We start from the raw sequence: 17,324 nt of genomic DNA on the forward strand, positions 1-17,324 counted from the left end.
ACCTTTCTAAATAATGTTATGTTATGTTTTCAGACTTCACTTGAAGATAATTGTGCAACTATATTCATTCCTGCAGCCGGTCGCAAAGATGGCGGCAGATATACCCTAATTTTGGCAAATAAAGTGGAAAAAATTACCGGCTGGTGCCACGTGACCGTGATAGGTCAGTAAAGCGCTCAAAATTACATATAATTGTTCGTAACATTAAGTTTTTCTGCCTCTATTTTGTGCATTTCTGCTGGTTATATTATCTTCTTGAACTAGACCGACCCGGCCCACCAGTGGACTTTGCGGCATCTGACATTACTCGTTTAAGCTGTGTGCTTTCATGGAAGGAACCTCAAGATAACGGAGGATCAGAAATACTCTCGTATTCTGTTGACAGGTAAAACTGTCGCTCAGTCCCTGGATTTTATTTATCGCTCATCATATATTACCACATGGACAAAATAACATCATTTTCCCACTTTTAAAAGTATTTTAAAATTAAGAAATATTCGTTTAAAATTTACTATCATGGTTAACATGAAATATATAGTATAACGTGTAAAATATTTTAGACGTGAGGCCGGACGCCGCACATGGACACCAGTTATTTCCGATGTTAAAAAGACAGCTTGGCAGGTATCAGATCTTCTACACAGGAACGAATACAATTTCCGCGTAACCGCTCATAACAAAGTAGGAGGTGGAAAATCAACTGAATTATCCAAAGATATAATGGCTGTAGATCCACTGACCCCGCCTTCAGCTCCGGAAGATCTTGCATTGAGTGAGCCCAGGGTCAAGTCAATTGTTTTAGCGTGGAGGAAGCCTGCAAACAATGGCGGTTGTCCTATAACAGGCTACGTTGTTGAGATGAAGGAAAAAGACGGAGATGAATGGAGGCAGGTTATCAAAGATCACGATGCAACTTCCGTTACTGTTCTTGGACAGACAGAGGGCAAAGAATACCTTTATCGTGTGGCTGGAGTTAATCGGATCGGAGTCGGACAGTATGTTCAATCTACACAGGCTGTTGTAGCTAAAGATCCGTTGGCAGCTCCCAATTTGGTGATTGATTCACGCATCAAGAACGGATTGGAAGTAAGGGCTGGCAAAGAAGTTTTTATTGAATCCGCGTACTCCGGAACGCCAAAGCCCACTATTGCTTGGGCACAGCATGACAAAACTGAAAACACACTTGCCTCATTAAAAGAGAGAAACATCACGCTTAATACCACCAATCAAACTACAAGCTTTAAAATTCCAGAGGCAAAGAGATCAGACAAAGGCAAATATATTATTACAGCTGAGAATGATCAAGGAAAAGATGTAGCAACTGTGATTGTTAATATACTTGACGTTCCTGCTGCCTGTCGAGGCCCTTGGTCGTTTGAAGACGGTACAAACGAAGCTGTTACTCTTAAGTGGAAAACACCCGAGGACAATGGCGGTTCCGACATCATTAACTACGTTCTAGAAATGAAAGAAGCAAACAAGAAAGCGTGGAATGTCATATCCAATACCATTCAGTCAACAAAGCTTCGGGCGAGCAAGCTTGTCGAAGGTAAAGAATACGTATTCCGAGTTTGCGCTGAAAATAAAATGGGAAAGGGACCCTGGATGGAAGCTGCACCATACATAGCAAAGTTGCCCTTTGACCCACCAGCTGCACCAGAACCCCCAGTTGTCACATATTATTCCAGAAAATCAATGACTGTAAAGTGGAATGAGCCTAACGACGGAGGCAGTACGATTCTTGGATACTGTCTTGAAAAGAAAGACATTGCCGCGTCTAGGTGGACCAGAGCATGTAGGGAACTAATCAGAACTACAGAATATCGAGTAGAAAATGGACTCGCAGAAGGGTCGACTTACCAGTTCCGTGTTTACGCCGAGAATGCTGCGGGCATGGGAAAATTCAGTCAACCAAGCGAATACCATGTGTGTGAAGATCCTGTTTCACCCCCTTCTGCTCCCCGCAAACCGCACGTGGAAGATACTACCAGAAGCTCTATCACTGTGGTGTGGGATCGACCAGAAGGAAACGGTGGAGACGCCAAGATTAAATATGTCGTTGAGCAACGCTTGTTGGACGGCTCTTGGAGCCGCTGTAACGATAAGGATCTTACTGTTACATCTTTTACTGTTGAAAATTTGGAAGAAGGTCAGCTTTACTCATTCAGAGTCAAAGCGGTAAATCGCGCTGGCCAGAGTAGCCCGGCATTGGTTCCTGAAGCAGCAGCTCGAGAAATGATTGACCTACCTCATATAGAATTAGATTCCAGTGTAGTAAATGGTATCACTGTTGCCGCTGGCAAACCATTTGCTATTCCTGCCAAAGTGACTGGACGCCCCTATCCTGAAGTATCTTGGACCAAGAATGGTGATGATGTTTCTGAAATGATTACAGTCAAGAAAACCGACGAAAGGGTTGTGGCAAGCGTTAAAAAATCCCGTCGTCCCGACTGGGGAGAATACAAAATTACCGCAAAGAACTCCAGTGGCACGAAGAGCGCCACCTGTTTGGTAGCTGTGCATGATGTTCCTGGTACAATTAAAGAAGTGAAACCCGGTGCCGTGAGCCGCAGTTCGATAACGGTAAAATGGAATCCACCTGAAGATAACGGTGGCCTACCTGTCAAATTATATTATGTGGAAAAACGTGATATGTCAATGCGAGCATGGCTCAGTTGTGGCAGCACCGATAAATATTCAATGGACGTAACCAATGTTATTGAATCATCTATGTACTCCTTCCGTGTATGCGCGGAAAACGAAATGGGCAAAGGACCGTTTACTGAATCTATTCCTGTACTATGTCAACAACCTTTGGTTGCTCCTAGTCGACCTGAAAACCTGCGCATTGAAGGCGTAAAAGACACCGAAATGACCCTAAGGTGGTCTATACCTCGCTCAGACGGTGGTAGTAAAATCAACGGTTATAACGTTGATCGTAAGCTTGATGGGGAAGAAGAATGGGTGCCTTGCAATAGAGTGCTTGTAACGCTAACAACATTCCTTGTCGAGAGCTTAGAAACTGGAAAGAAGTACGTACTTAGGATAAAGGCTGTCAATAACATCGGAGAAAGTGAACCAGCAACGAGTCAGTTAACGCAGGCCAAGGAACCAGAAGCATCACCTGATGTTGCATTGGATGTTGGCGTAAGAGGTACGTTACAGCTACGTGCTGGAGACACGGTGTTTCTCCCGGCTGTCGTATCCGGTGTACCAGCACCTGAGGTTACGTGGATGAAAGAAGAAGAAAAACTCACTGACTCCGAATCACTTAAAATTGTTACCAAAGACAAAGAAGTTGCTGTGTACATCGAGAAATCTGCACGATCGGATTGTGGACAGTACACAGTTGTTGCAACAAATTCATTGGGCAGTAAAGCTGCTCGTTGCAACGTAGTTGTTCAAGATGTTCCTTCAGAACCACTTGGTTTTCAGACGTCTAAAATTACCTCTGAAAGCATATTATTGACGTGGAAACCCATGAGCGACAATGGTGGAGCTGACATTTTGAATTACGTTATTGAAAAGCGTGAGGGTAAAAACAAAAACTGGACGGCGGTAACGAATACTGTAATCGACACAAAGTACAGAGTTACCAAATTAACAACCGGCGTTGAATACCAATTCCGTATTGCTGGTGAAAACAAATTCGGCGTGGGTCGCTACGCAGAAACTACAAAAGTTATTGCTAAAGATCCTTTTGATGTACCTGGACCTCCCTTTAAACCGACTGTTTCTGAAGTATGTAAAGAAAGCATGTTAGTAACATGGAAGCCTCCAATCAGCGATAATGGGGCAGATATCGAAGGCTATTGGCTTGAAATGCGTGATAACGAATCGTCTAGATGGAAGAAGGTTGGTCGATCTCCTATCACAAAACCTCCGCTCGTTGATTGCTTTTTCAAAGTTTCCCAACTTCAGGAAGGACTCGAATATCGTTTTAGAGCAAGTGCAGTGAATAAAGCGGGGATCGGACCGACAAGTGAGGAATCTGATCCAGTCTTAGCCGCTGACCCAATTTTCCCACCCAGCGTACTTGAAACACCGCTGGTAATGGACGTTACTTCCTCAGCAGCTTCTCTGGCATGGAACGCGCCCACAAAATCGGGTGGAAGTGACTTGCTGGGGTATATTGTGGAATATCAAGATGAAATTACTGCCCAGTGGTCGAAACTTGAAATTGATGGAAATGAAGTTATCACCGGCAAAGAAGTTACTATTCCAAATTTGACAACCGGCTTGCGTTACCAATTCCGAGTGGCTGCAGTCAATAAAGCAGGAATTGGCAAAGCATCGGCACCGACAGCTCTAACCGAAATCAAGGACAGAATTGGTAAGTTGTATGAGGCCTGTAATTATGCTAAAACCAAAAACTATTCTGAATAAGTTATGACAAGAAATATCTCAATTACTTTGTAGAAGCACCGGTTATTACCATAGACGTAGGTGTGCAAAATGTCTTGGAAGTTCGTGCTGGGGCTTCCATCAAGATTCGGGCAACAATAAAAGCCAGACCTGCCCCTGAAGTATGTAATTATTTCCTATCCGCTTTTCTTTTACTTAGATAAGGTTTACCGATACAGAGACGTAATGATTCAACTTTGGTTCGTTTGTAACAGACAAAATGGGAAAAGGACGAGAAACAACCGTTGCCCGAGATTGCGGTTATAAAAACCACTGAAACTAGTACTGATGTGACTATTCCTAAATGCACGCGTGATGATAGCGGGCGCTACACTGTGGTGTCGAAAAACGCCGGAGGAACAAGAACAGCTTCGTGCAAAGTTCTGGTTAAAGACACCCCAGGTATGCCAGAAGCCATTTCTGTATCAAACGTCACCAAACGAGCAGCAAAGTTATCCTGGAAACCACCGACCAACGATGGAGGGTCGAAAATCCAAACTTACATTGTTGAAAAACGTCGTGGTGATGGACGCGGATGGGTGAAAGTTGAATCGTCAATTTCGGCCACATACATAAACGTCCTTGATTTGCTGGAAGGTTTCGAGTACTTCTTTAGAGTATGTGCCATTAACGCGATTGGACAAGGTCCGTACGTTGAAACAGCGGATCCGATATTAGCTCGTGATCCCGTTTCTATTCCTGATCCCCCGTCACATTTAAGAGTTACCGGAGTTACCGCCAAAAGCGTTTCTTTGAAATGGAATGTGCCACAATTTTACGGAAATCTTCCAATTAAAACGTACATTGTTGAACGACTACAACGTAAGTGATTACTCTTGTGTTACGCATTGCATTGCCTTCAATGCGATTTCATTAGTTGGTTACGTTAGAACTGCTAAATGAACGTTTTCTGTTAGGTGATACCGATAAAGTCACAAGTGCCAAGGTACCTGAGCAGCAAGCAGATGGCAAGGAAGCATCAAAGTCAGCTGTGAAAACTCCGATTGCCCGCCCTTCTAAATCAGGAGAATCTTGGATCAGGTACAGAAACATTACTTTCACTTGTTCATCAAGCTTATCAAATACATCTAAATTATTATGGATTTTGCAGCTGCAACCCTGACAAACTTTGTGATACTGCATACAATGTCACTGGACTTGACACTAGTGAAAAATATACCTTCCGAGTCATCGCAGAAAATGAAGTGGGTGTAAGCCGACCATCAAACGAAGTTGGACCAGTTACCTGCAAGGACGATCTTGGTACTGTTTAGTTTTTTTGATTTTCATGAATATTTTTTGGTATGCTCTTATCTCCTACATATTCATATTTTCGTTTCCTAATAAACTTGCCTTTTCAGCCTACCCTACTATTGAAACTGTTGAGTTTAAAGAATTAGAAGAGGGTTCTACCATAGATTTGTTTGCTAAATTTGCTGGCAAACCACAACCGGTCGTTGCCTGGAAAATGCAGGAAGACGACATAAAGCCATCTGACAGGTACTGCAATTTTCTTTCCCGCCGATATAACTTACGTCATTACAAATACATCGGGCCAAATTTGTGACCTTTCTATTTACTTGTACAATCATGTTTTGTAGAATATCGATTGAAACTAGTGAGACCACTTCCAATTTGATTATTTTGAAATCTGTGCGATCTGACTCTGGAGAATACCACATTTCAGCAAAAAACACCGCTGGTTCAGCCACGAAGAAGATTAAAGTCAACATTCTAGGTGAGAGCTTTGTTGAATTAAACATATCTTTCCATGTAATTACCATGTCGTAAAACGTTCGGAATTTCTTATTTCCTAGGAAAACCGTCGGCACCACAGAGACCATTCACCTTTAGTTCGGTTACTGCTTCTGAGATCACCGTTTCTTGGCTTCCACCTACCGACGACGGTGGATGTCGCATCTCTAATTATACAGTAGAAAGACGTGAAGAAGACAGAGATTTCTGGCATTCGGTTGCTGATACTCGGGATCTTAGTGCCAGCTCTACCGGGCTAAAGAAAGGAAAGCTGTATTTGTTTCGTGTCAAGTAAGGAATTTCTTTCAATATTTATTAAAGCCATTGTTGACGTATGATAGGCGTTCTAGCTTTTACCCGAACCAATTTCGATTTAGGGCAACAAATAAGTTTGGATCAAGCGACTGGACGGAATCTGAAGGAGCTTGCGAAGCTCGTAATCAGTATGAATTACCGAACGCACCTGGTCAACCAGCAGTTACCGGAGTTTCACGTGATGCGATGACGGTATTTTGGGAAGCACCTGAAAATGATGGAGGTGCTATCATTACCAAATACATATTGGAAAAACGAACCCGATCAAAACGAAAATGGAATAAGGCCACTTCCGATGAAATAGGTGGCACACAATATCGCGTCCGTGGCCTCCAAGAAGGCCAGGAGTATATGTTCCGTGTGGCAGCGGTTAATGCTGCCGGTCAAGGCGAATTTTCAACACCAAACGAGCCTGTGCTAGCGAGCGCACCCGTTTCTTTACCGGGGCCGCCATTTGTTACTGTAAAGGATACTTCAAACTCAACCGTTTCCCTTATTTGGAAAGCACCTGATAGCGATGGCGGTGCCAAAGTAAAAGGGTATATTGTGGAAATGCAAGAAGTTGCTGCGTCAGATGATTGGACCAAAGCAAGCAAGCATGAGATAAGGTCAAACGAGTTTGTCGTTCCCGATTTGGTGAAAGATAAAACTTATAAATTTAGAGTATCTGCTGTGAATACTGCTGGATGCGGTGAATCTGGCTATACCGAAGTTGTCACTGTTGCTGAAAAGCTCGTTGAACCGGACATTGTCTTGGATGCTTCAGTTAAGGACAAGATTATTGTTCGTGCAGGAGGGGTGATAAAAGTACCTCTCTACGTAAATGGCCGCCCTATGCCCGAAGTTTCTTGGGAAAAAGATGAAGGTGAATTACCTGAAGAAGCAAAAGTCGGCGTTGCTGGAAATAGCCGTGACATGACAATTCGCAATTGTCAAAGAAATCATTCTGGAAAATACAGTGTTGTCGCTAAAAATGCTGCCGGAGAAAAACGTCTGGATGTTGAAGTAGTCGTTCAGGATGTTCCAGGAATTTGTGAAGGTCCCATTGAACCCCAGAATGTAACTAGAGATACCATTGGACTTGCCTGGAAAACACCAGAAGATGACGGTGGATGTGCTATTACGAATTACGTTCTGGAGAAAAGAGATTCATCACGAAGATCTTGGACAAAGGTTTCTTTGACTGTCACTAGAACCTCTGCTGTGGTGCAGGGACTTATTGAAGGTGAATCCTACATGTTCCGCGTAGCGGCTGAAAACATTATTGGCGTGGGTCCTGCTATCGAAACTTCCCTGCCCTTGACAGCTAGAGATCCGATTAGTGAACCTGGCAGACCTGACGATCTACGTGTCGTTGATGTCACAAAAAGCACTGTAAGCTTGGAATGGAAACCACCGAAGTCGGATGGCGGCATGCCTGTAGGTGAATATTTGCTGGAAAAACGATTAGTTGGCCAGGAACGGCATCTACCGGCAACGGATAAAATGATTCGTGATACTAAGGTGACCCTGGATGGGTTTAATGAAGGTGATAACTACGAATTTAGAGTTATCGCCAAAAACGAACGTGGAGTTGGGCCACCATCTTTCCCAACTAAACCAGTCATTTGCAGGGACACAATTGAACCACCTACCTTAAAGCTCGATGCAAGAGAAAAGGTAGTTGTTCGTGTTGGGGAACCTTACCGCGTGGCAGCTAAAATTTCTGGACGTCCGGCTCCAAAAGTTTCGTGGGAGCGTGACGGAAACCTTGTGAAATCTGACGACCGTTTTCAACTTAATACCAGTAGCACATCAACCGCTATTGAAGTGCATAAAGGCCAGCGAGCTGACAGCGGTACTTACAAAGTAACTGTGCAAAACGAAGGTGGACAACGCGATGCAAAACTTCAACTTGTTGTTGTTGATAAGCCCACTCCACCACGTGATCTCTATGTGGCAGAAATAACACGTGAACATGTCGTACTTACATGGAATCCACCACAGGATGACGGTGGTTCAGAACTCATGAACTATGTAATCGAAAAGCGCGATATTTCTCGCATGATTTGGACGACGGTTAACTCAACATCACTAAAAACTGAATTCCGTATAAGCAAGTTAATAGAAGGAGCAGAGTATATGTTCCGCGTGATGGCTGAAAATTCACAAGGTTGCTCTGATTCAGCAGTGACAGATGGAGTAGTGGTAAAAGATCGTTATCGTGTTCCTGATGCACCAGATGCACTCACAATAAAAGACGTCCGTAAAGATTCCGTTAGTCTTTCATGGAGCAAACCGTATGACGGAGGTAAAGCAATCTTTAATTACGTTGTAGAGAAACGTGAGCTAAAAAGTGAGAGGTGGGCACGAGTAACTAAAGAACTTATTAACGAACCGAGATACACAGTCACCGGATTACTGCAAGGAAACGAATATGAGTTCAGAGTTGCTGCTGAGAACAGCATCGGGGTTGGAGAAAGATGCCTTCCATCAAAACAAGTAAAAGCGGAAGATCCGATTTCGCCTCCAAGTCCGGTTGTAAACCCACAAGTAAAAGGTATTACGAAGACGTCGGTTACTGTTGCTTGGCAGAAACCTAGGCATGATGGCGGCTCTCCCATTATAGGATATATTGTTGAGTCACAAAAGGCAGGAAGCGAGGCATGGAAGATTTGGTGCACACAGGAAACTCAAAAAGATACTTCATACACTATTCCTGACCTCATCGAAAATTACGAATATCGGGTTCGTGTTACAGCAGTGAATAAAGCTGGATTAAGCGAGCCTGCCTTAATTAAAGGCAGCGTTATTGTGAAGGAGAAATTGGAACCACCAGAAATTGAGCTTCAAGCATCAATGTCACGCGAGCAAATAATTAAAACCGGTACGTCTTTACACCTTAGTGCCATAGTCAAAGGCAAGCCATTTCCCAGTATTTCCTGGAGTCGAAGTGACCAGGAATTACCCTCTGATGATGATAGATATAAACGCAGCACAAACCATGGCGTCGTGCAGTTATCAATAGAAAAATCGGCCAGAAGTGATACCGGACGATATTCCTTGGTCGTGGAAAATGCAGCTGGAAAGAAGTCTGCATCTGTAATTGTTAACGTTTTGGACACGCCGAGTGCCCCACAGCACCTACGTGTCAGTGAAATTCGATCTGATTCTTGCTACTTGAAATGGAAAGCGCCCGCTGACAATGGCGGCGCTATTGTCTCAGGATACAAAGTAGAGAGATATAATGTGGATTCAAAAGTGTGGAAACCAGTATCTTTGTCTGCCAGGAAAACAAGTATTATGGTAAAGTATCTTACTGAAGGCACTCACTACACATTCCGGGTTACAGCTGAAAATCAGTTTGGCTTCGGTCCTTCTGCAGATTCGGAGGAAATTATTGCCAGAGATCCGATTCACACTCCCGGACCTCCAAAAGATCTTGATGTGACTGACATCGACAAAACTGCCTTGACATTGTCTTGGTCGAAGCCCGATCGAGATGGTGGTGCAGCAATTTCTAGTTATATTGTGGATTACATTGAATTAGGCTTGGAGAAAAATCTTGACGAAAGACTTAAAGCCGGTCTTGAGATCGATGTCAGCGATAAGGAATGGGTTCAGTACAAGATCGTCAAAGACACTGGTTGCACTATATCGGATTTAAAAGAGGGTAGTCTTTATAAACTACGCGTGCGTGCTGTAAACGAAGCTGGAGAAAGTCGCCCAGATCAAACAATGCCTGTAGCACCTAGACAAAAACTGCAATCTCCTATGATTGAAATTGATGTAAAGACTCTCGAGGGGCTAACGGTTAAGGCGGGAAGCACATTGCGAATTCCAGCAACTGTTGTTGGTGTACCTGTACCCATACAACATTGGAGTACTGCAGACGGACGTGAAATTGTATCTGATGACCGTGTTACTGTCGACATCAAACCTACTTCGACACTGCTTACTATCCGAAAGGCTCAAAGGTCGGATACCCAGGAGTATAGTTTGCTAGTAAAAAATGATGCTGGAGCTAAATCAGCATCGGTACACGTTACTGTTTTAGACAAGCCAGGTGTCCCGATTGGCCCTATTAACCTACTTGAAATGACTCCAGAATATGCGATCATATCGTGGCTACCGCCAAAGGATGATGGAGGCTCTCCAATAACAAATTATGTTGTTGAAAAGAAAGACACATCCAAGCAGACATGGGGCGTTGTTAGCTCAAAGAGTACTCGCACTAAATGCAAGGTACCACGGCTAATACCAGGAAAAGAATATCTTTTCCGAGTCCGAGCAGAAAACAAGCACGGCGTTGGAGACGCTCTTGATTCAAAACCAGAAGTCGCAAAGCATATGTTTGATGTTCCCGATGCTCCTGTAATGCCACGAGTTAGTGAAGTATCGGAAAACGCTTGCACCTTACACTGGGAGGCTCCTAAGTCTGATGGAGGAAGTCCCATCATTGGCTTTATTATTGAACGTATGGATAAGGAAGGTGGAAAATGGTCTAAGGTTACCCATGAGCCACTTCTTGGATTTACAATGAGGGTAAAGGGTCTCTTTGAAGGAAGGGAATATACGTTTAGAGTTGTCGCTGAAAATAAAGCTGGATTAAGCAAATCGTCAGAGCAAACGCCTTTCGTAAAAGCTTTGAAACCTATGTCGCCTCCTGGGCCTCCACTTAACCCTAAAGTTGCTGATCACGATCGTTCATCTGCCACTTTAACCTGGAATAAACCATTAAAGGATGGTGGAAGCCACATTATAGGTTACTTTGTGGAATGCATCCGGGTGGATCTATCCTCTCTGATTCAGGAGTCAACTGAAAATGACTGGGTACGCATAAACAAAGAATCTACACCTAGATGTGAATTCCGTGCCCCCGGACTTAAAGAAGACAGTGGTTATCGTTTTAGAGTGTTAGCTATGAACAAAGTTGGTGAAGGCGAGCCGCGCGAGGTTCCATCGGCAACTATTATAAAGGACATTGTTGAAGAACCTGAAATCACCCTAGATGCTTTTATGTTGGGTAAAGTCACGTTCAGGGTTGGACAAACCATTCGACTCAATGCTCGTATAACCGGACGCCCAGAACCTGAAATAAACTGGATGAAAAACGGCCAGGTCATCGATGTTAGCAAAGCTACAGCTGAAAAAACGGCAATTGGCTCAGAACTGACAATACGCGAATCGGAACGATCGGACAGTGGCACGTACACGTTGAAGGTTAAGAATACTGCTGGTGAAAAGCTTGTTAAATTTGATGTTGTTGTTCTGGACAAACCAGGTATTTGCCAGAATCTCAAAGTGAGTTATATCACTAAAAAATCCTGTGTTTTGTCGTGGGATCATCCTGTGGATGACGGTGGCACCGAAATCACGAATTATATCTTGGAAATGAAAGAACCAACATTACCTGGGTTCTCTTCTCTTGGATGGACTATAGCTAGCTCTGAAGGTACTAAGAAAATGATCAAAGTGCCTTTAGTTGATAATCATGAGTATTTCTTTCGTGTTACCGCTGAAAACAAATGTGGTCTTGGTCCAAGTTTGGAACTTAAATCACCCATTCTTGCTGAGGACCCTATTCAAGCACCGCAAGCTCCCCAAGACCTAGGAGTTTCGAAAACTGGAAAAAAATTTGTTGATCTTTCCTGGTCCAAACCAGAATGGAATGGTGGAAGTCCGATTACGGAATACCAAATTGTTGTTATGAAACGCGGTACAAAAGAATGGAGGGAAATTAACACCGGGTCTTTGAATACCGTATTTAGAGTTGCAGATCTTGAAGAAAATTCGGCGTACCGCTTCGGCGTTATGGCAAGAAACAAAGCAGGATTAAGTCAAATCTGTGTTACATCGGACTATGTATCGGCAACGGAGCCACTTGAAAAACCCACTGTTGAGATCACATCACAAGCTACTAAGGGCGAAATCTTGGGACGTGCTAGCACTGACATTGTGGTAACCGCAAGCATTTCCGGTCGACCTGATCCGAAAGTCACGTGGAGGCTTGGTGATACTGACCTTTACAAAGTTGCTCGATGCTCGGTAAAAACTACCGATGAAACCACTAGGTTGACCATTTCCAATGCTTCTCGTGCAGATTGTGGTAATTATACAGTCACCGCGAGCAACAAAGTGGGTACCGCCACTGCCACGGCGAAAATCAATATCTTGGATAAACCCGGCGCTTGCACGGGACCAGTCAGGATTGTGTCGTTGAATAAAAATCGCTGCACTGTGGCTTGGGAAGCTCCAGTCGATAATGGCGGAAGTGATATCACCAATTATCAACTGGAAAAATGTGAAACCAGTCGCATGGTATGGTCTGTTGTTACAGCATCTGTAACTGCGTGTGCATATCCAGTCCCTAGATTGTTGGAAGGAAACGAATACATCTTTCGCGTTCGTGCAGAAAACAAAATGGGATCAGGCCCTGCAATTGAGTCTCCACCAGTTGTGGCGAAGAGCCCCTACAGTCCACCAGGACCTCCCATATCACCAGAAATTACCAAGGTTGGGAAAGACAGCGCCTTAGTCACATGGAAAGTACCAGAAAAGGACGGTGGCCGCGATATCGCTGGGTATTACATTGAGAAGCGTGAAAAGAAAGGTGTTCGTTGGTCACCGTGTAATACCAAGTCTACAAGAGATACAAGGCTTAACGTTATAAGTTTATCAAACGGATATGACTACCAGTTTAGAGTGTTAGCCGAAAATGAGATCGGTATCGGTGAACCCAGTGAACCGACAAAGTTGATTACAATAAAAGAACCAACAGAAGTTCCAGGTCCTCCAAGTAACCCGAAAGTAGTCGACACAACTAAGAACTCGGTTACATTGCACTGGGGTGCACCAGCATATGATGGTGGTACTCGCGTGCTTGGCTACGTGGTTGAATCAAGTGTTGAAGGATTGGACGACTGGCGTAAATGCAACGTCAGTGTTGGAACACCTCGTACAACAGAATTTGTAGTTACTGGACTGAGAGTGGAACAAACGTATGTGTTCCGTGTGGCAGCAGTCAACGCAGTTGGCCAAGGACAGTACGAAGAAGTTAGCGGCGCTGTACAGCCAAAAGAAATTTTGGAAGAACCCGAAATTGATCTTGACGCAGATATGCGCAAACAAATTGAAATCAAAGCTGGATCTACACTTCGTCTACTTGCTTCAGTAAAGGGTCGTCCGAAACCCACCATAAAATGGACAAAACAAGGCGCTATCTTGTCACGCAGGGCAGATGTAGATGTTACAGATCTCAGGACATCCGTCGCCATACCTGACTGTTGTAGAGATGATGCAGGCAAATATATACTCACTGTAGCTAACCCTAAAGGTTCAAAATCCGTCAACATTAATGTCAAAGTGTTGGATACTCCTGGACCTGTTAGTAACATTATTGTGAAAGACATTACAGCTTCTTCCACTCAGATTTCTTGGACTCCACCGGAAATAGACGGCGGTGCTGAAATAATAAACTACGTCGTTGAATGCAAGGAAGCAGACAAGAAGACTTGGGCCCTTTGCACAAATGAGTGTCTGAAGACAGCATTTCGAGTCACAAAACTTGTGGAAGGTAAAGAATATTACTTCCGTATCAAAGCCGAAAACAAATTTGGAGTTGGCGTACCAGCCGAAACACCGAAGCCTGTAAGAGCAAGAACACCAATAACAGAACCTGGACCTGTGAATAAATTGAAAGTTATTGATGTTACAAAATCAACTGTAACGCTTTCATGGGATAAACCAACGCATACCGGAGGCGGCCGTATCTCTGGATATGTTATCGAATATCAAGGTGAAGGATCTCCAAATTGGTTAGAATTCAGAACGGTTACTGATTTGTCTGTAACGGTAGTCAATTTGTCCAATAAAAAGTATCAATTTCAAGTTAAAGCACGTAATGAGGAACTCGATGGACCACCTCGAGAAACTGAAATCATACACGTGAAAGAACCTGCAGAAGCTCCCAAAATAACACTGCCGAAAGAGATTAGAGTTCGCGCTGGAAATAAGGTGTTTATTGAAGCCAGCATCACTGGCAAACCTCATCCAACCTCGTACTGGATGCGTAAGGGTGTCGAATTGGTAGAAGGTGAACGAATACTTATCCAGAAAACATCAACAGGATCATCACTTGGTATAACTAAGGCTCAACGAAATGACACGGGTGAATACTCAATAAGGGCTGAGAATGTCAATGGTAAGCTTCAGGTCAACGTCAATGTTGAGGTTCTTGATCGTCCTAGCCAACCAGTGGGACCTGTTGAATTTAAAGATTTAAACATTGACACCGTAACTTTGTTATGGAACACACCAGAGGATAACGGAGGCTGTCCAATCACAAACTACGTTGTTGAGATGTCTGAGACCGGACATCCTGGTTTCAAGGTGGTTAGCAATACAGTTTCGCGAACTACTCTCCGAGTTGGAAAGCTCACTAAAGGCAGTGAATATGTTTTCCGTATTAAAGCTGAAAATAAATGCGGTGTGAGTGATGCACTTTCGTCACAAGTGGTCAAGACCACATATCCTTTCGGCCCTCCTGATGTACCTCGTAGCTTGCAAGTGGTTAAGATTGGAAAGGATTCCGCTACCTTATCGTGGGAAGTACCAGAAACTGACGGAGGAAACCCTGTTCGTGGATATAACGTAGAAAAGAAAGAAATTAACAGCTTGTTGTGGACTGCAGTCAATAAATCGTTGGTAAAGCGTCGAGAAATTGTTGATAGCAACCTATTGGAAGGCATCGAATATCAATTCCGGGTTCAAGCTTGTAATACCGCCGGTGCTGGACCATTCTGTCAGCCTACACAACCCTTAGCCGCACGAGATCCATGTGATGCTCCCGGCAAGCCAGACGTTGTCGATGTCACGAATAACACTGTCGAACTCGCTTGGACTGCTCCTCGCTGTACAGGAGGATCTAAACTTGCCGGATACGTTGTTGAAAAGCAGATGTTACCTGACGAAAAATGGATCAGACATATTTCAACCAAAGGACCAGAAACGAGTTTTGTTTTAACAAACTTAGAAGAAGGTGAAACATTCTGCTTCAGAATAATTGCCAAAACAGCTGTAACTCTTTCCAAGCCGTCGGAAACCACCGACGCTGTACTTGTTCGGCAGGCTATAGCTGCTCCTGCTGTTACTTTGGATGCCAGTTGTTGCGACCATTTAGATGTTCGTGCTGGTCACGATATTATTATTGAAGCCACAATAACTGGGAAGCCTAAGCCTACTGCCATTTGGAAGCGTAACGAAGAAGAACTTAAGAGTACAAGCGATGGTGCTGTTATTGTTCAAACTGCACTTAATCAGTCAAAGGTTGTCATTCGGTCATGCAAGCGTGGTGATGCGGGCAATTACACATTGATCTTGGAAAACTCAAGTGGCACTGCCTCAGCTAGCGTTAAGGTACGTGTACTTGATGTGCCTGGCGTTCCTCAAGGTCCAGTTAAATATTCCAATATATTGGCCAATCGCTTAAAACTTTCCTGGAATGTACCTCTTGAAGATGGGGGTGCGCCTATTACAAACTATGTAATCGAAAGACGTGAAACGTCCAGGCCAACTTGGGCTATGGTAAGCGGTAGCGCTCAATCGACCGAATTTGCTATCAGCAAATTAATTGAGAAACATGAATATGAATTCCGTGTATCTGCGGAAAACAAGTACGGCATAGGCCTTCCTCTGATGAGCGAACCTGTTGTTGCTAAAAATCCATTTTCAGTACCAGGGGCCCCGGAACCACCTACTATCACTAATCCGACCAAATCTACAATGACTTTGTCTTGGAAGTTACCTTCTGATGATGGTGGTAAACCTATTACAGGTTACTACTTGGAAAAGAGAGAAACTAAAGCTGTTCAGTGGGCTAAAGTCAACCGTCAGCCGGTTTCAGACCGATCAAGTAAAGTTTCTAATTTAACAGAAGGTGTGGAATACGAATTCCGAATTACAGCAGAAAATGTAGCTGGGATTGGAACGCCTAGTGCCCCATCTCAACCAGCAATTTCTCAAGATCCTAAATACCCACCTGGCCCACCAGCCTTTCCAAAGGTGGTCGATACAACGCGAAGTAGTGTCGATTTAGAATGGGGAAAGCCAGCTTACGACGGGGACAGTCCTATTACTGGATACCTAGTCGAACTTGCTAATCCGGAGAGTCCAGATGAATTTGCATTGGCTGCAAAGACACACATTGCGAAACTTACCGTACCAGGTTTGGCCAGTGGCCGTGATTATCGTTTCCGAGTCAAAGCTGTTAATGCAGTTGGTGAATCTGAAGCAAGTGAAGTACAGGGAACTGTCAAGCCAGTAGACATTCTTGAGCCACCAACTATGGAACTGGATGCATCTCTCATGAAGGCCGTGGTAATAAAAGCTGGTGGCACAATTCGCTTGTACTGTCAGTTGAAAGGGAGACCTGCGCCACGTGTTAGTTGGTCAAAAGTGGATGGTGAATTATCGTTGAACCGTGTAGATATCAAATCCTCAGATTGGGATAGCTTACTGCTAATTCCAAATTGCAACCGAGACGATTCCGGAAAATACATTATTACTCTCGAAAACAGCAGTGGTAAAAAGTCTTCAACAGTTATTGTCCGCGTTCAAGATTCACCTGGGCCTCCTGGATTTATCACATTTAAGGAAGTAACACAAGAATCTGCCAGCTTCTCCTGGGAACCGCCGATAAATGACGGTGGATCAGCGATCACTAACTATATTGTCGAAAAGCGCGAATCGACTAGAAAGGCATGGACCACAGTCACCACACAATGCTCGAGAACTTCATGGACTGTGAATAATTTGGAAACTGGGAAGAGTTATTTCTTTAGGTGAGGTTTCAGGCTCTTATTTGAAAACGT

The 17,324-nt window shown here is 43.9% G+C and overlaps 1 protein-coding gene across 2 annotated transcripts in view; it reads left to right on the plus strand.

Moving 5' to 3' along the window:
* Window positions 1-17,324, plus strand: part of LOC143469156 (titin-like) — a 132,671-nt gene that overhangs the window by 67,522 nt on the left and 47,825 nt on the right. For both annotated transcript variants that reach the window (XM_076966738.1, XM_076966739.1), the window contains 11 exons: window positions 34-163; window positions 265-385; window positions 561-4,333; window positions 4,420-4,526; window positions 4,620-5,226; window positions 5,322-5,445; window positions 5,516-5,667; window positions 5,766-5,904; window positions 6,006-6,142; window positions 6,222-6,450; window positions 6,537-17,294. In XM_076966738.1, the coding sequence (XP_076822853.1) occupies window positions 34-163; window positions 265-385; window positions 561-4,333; window positions 4,420-4,526; window positions 4,620-5,226; window positions 5,322-5,445; window positions 5,516-5,667; window positions 5,766-5,904; window positions 6,006-6,142; window positions 6,222-6,450; window positions 6,537-17,294 (16,277 nt within the window). The remainder of the gene's footprint in view (window positions 1-33; window positions 164-264; window positions 386-560; window positions 4,334-4,419; window positions 4,527-4,619; window positions 5,227-5,321; window positions 5,446-5,515; window positions 5,668-5,765; window positions 5,905-6,005; window positions 6,143-6,221; window positions 6,451-6,536; window positions 17,295-17,324) is intronic.

The sequence above is a fragment of the Clavelina lepadiformis genome, chromosome 8 (genome assembly GCF_947623445.1).
Source record: "Clavelina lepadiformis chromosome 8, kaClaLepa1.1, whole genome shotgun sequence".
Classification (NCBI taxonomy): domain Eukaryota; kingdom Metazoa; phylum Chordata; class Ascidiacea; order Aplousobranchia; family Clavelinidae; genus Clavelina; species Clavelina lepadiformis.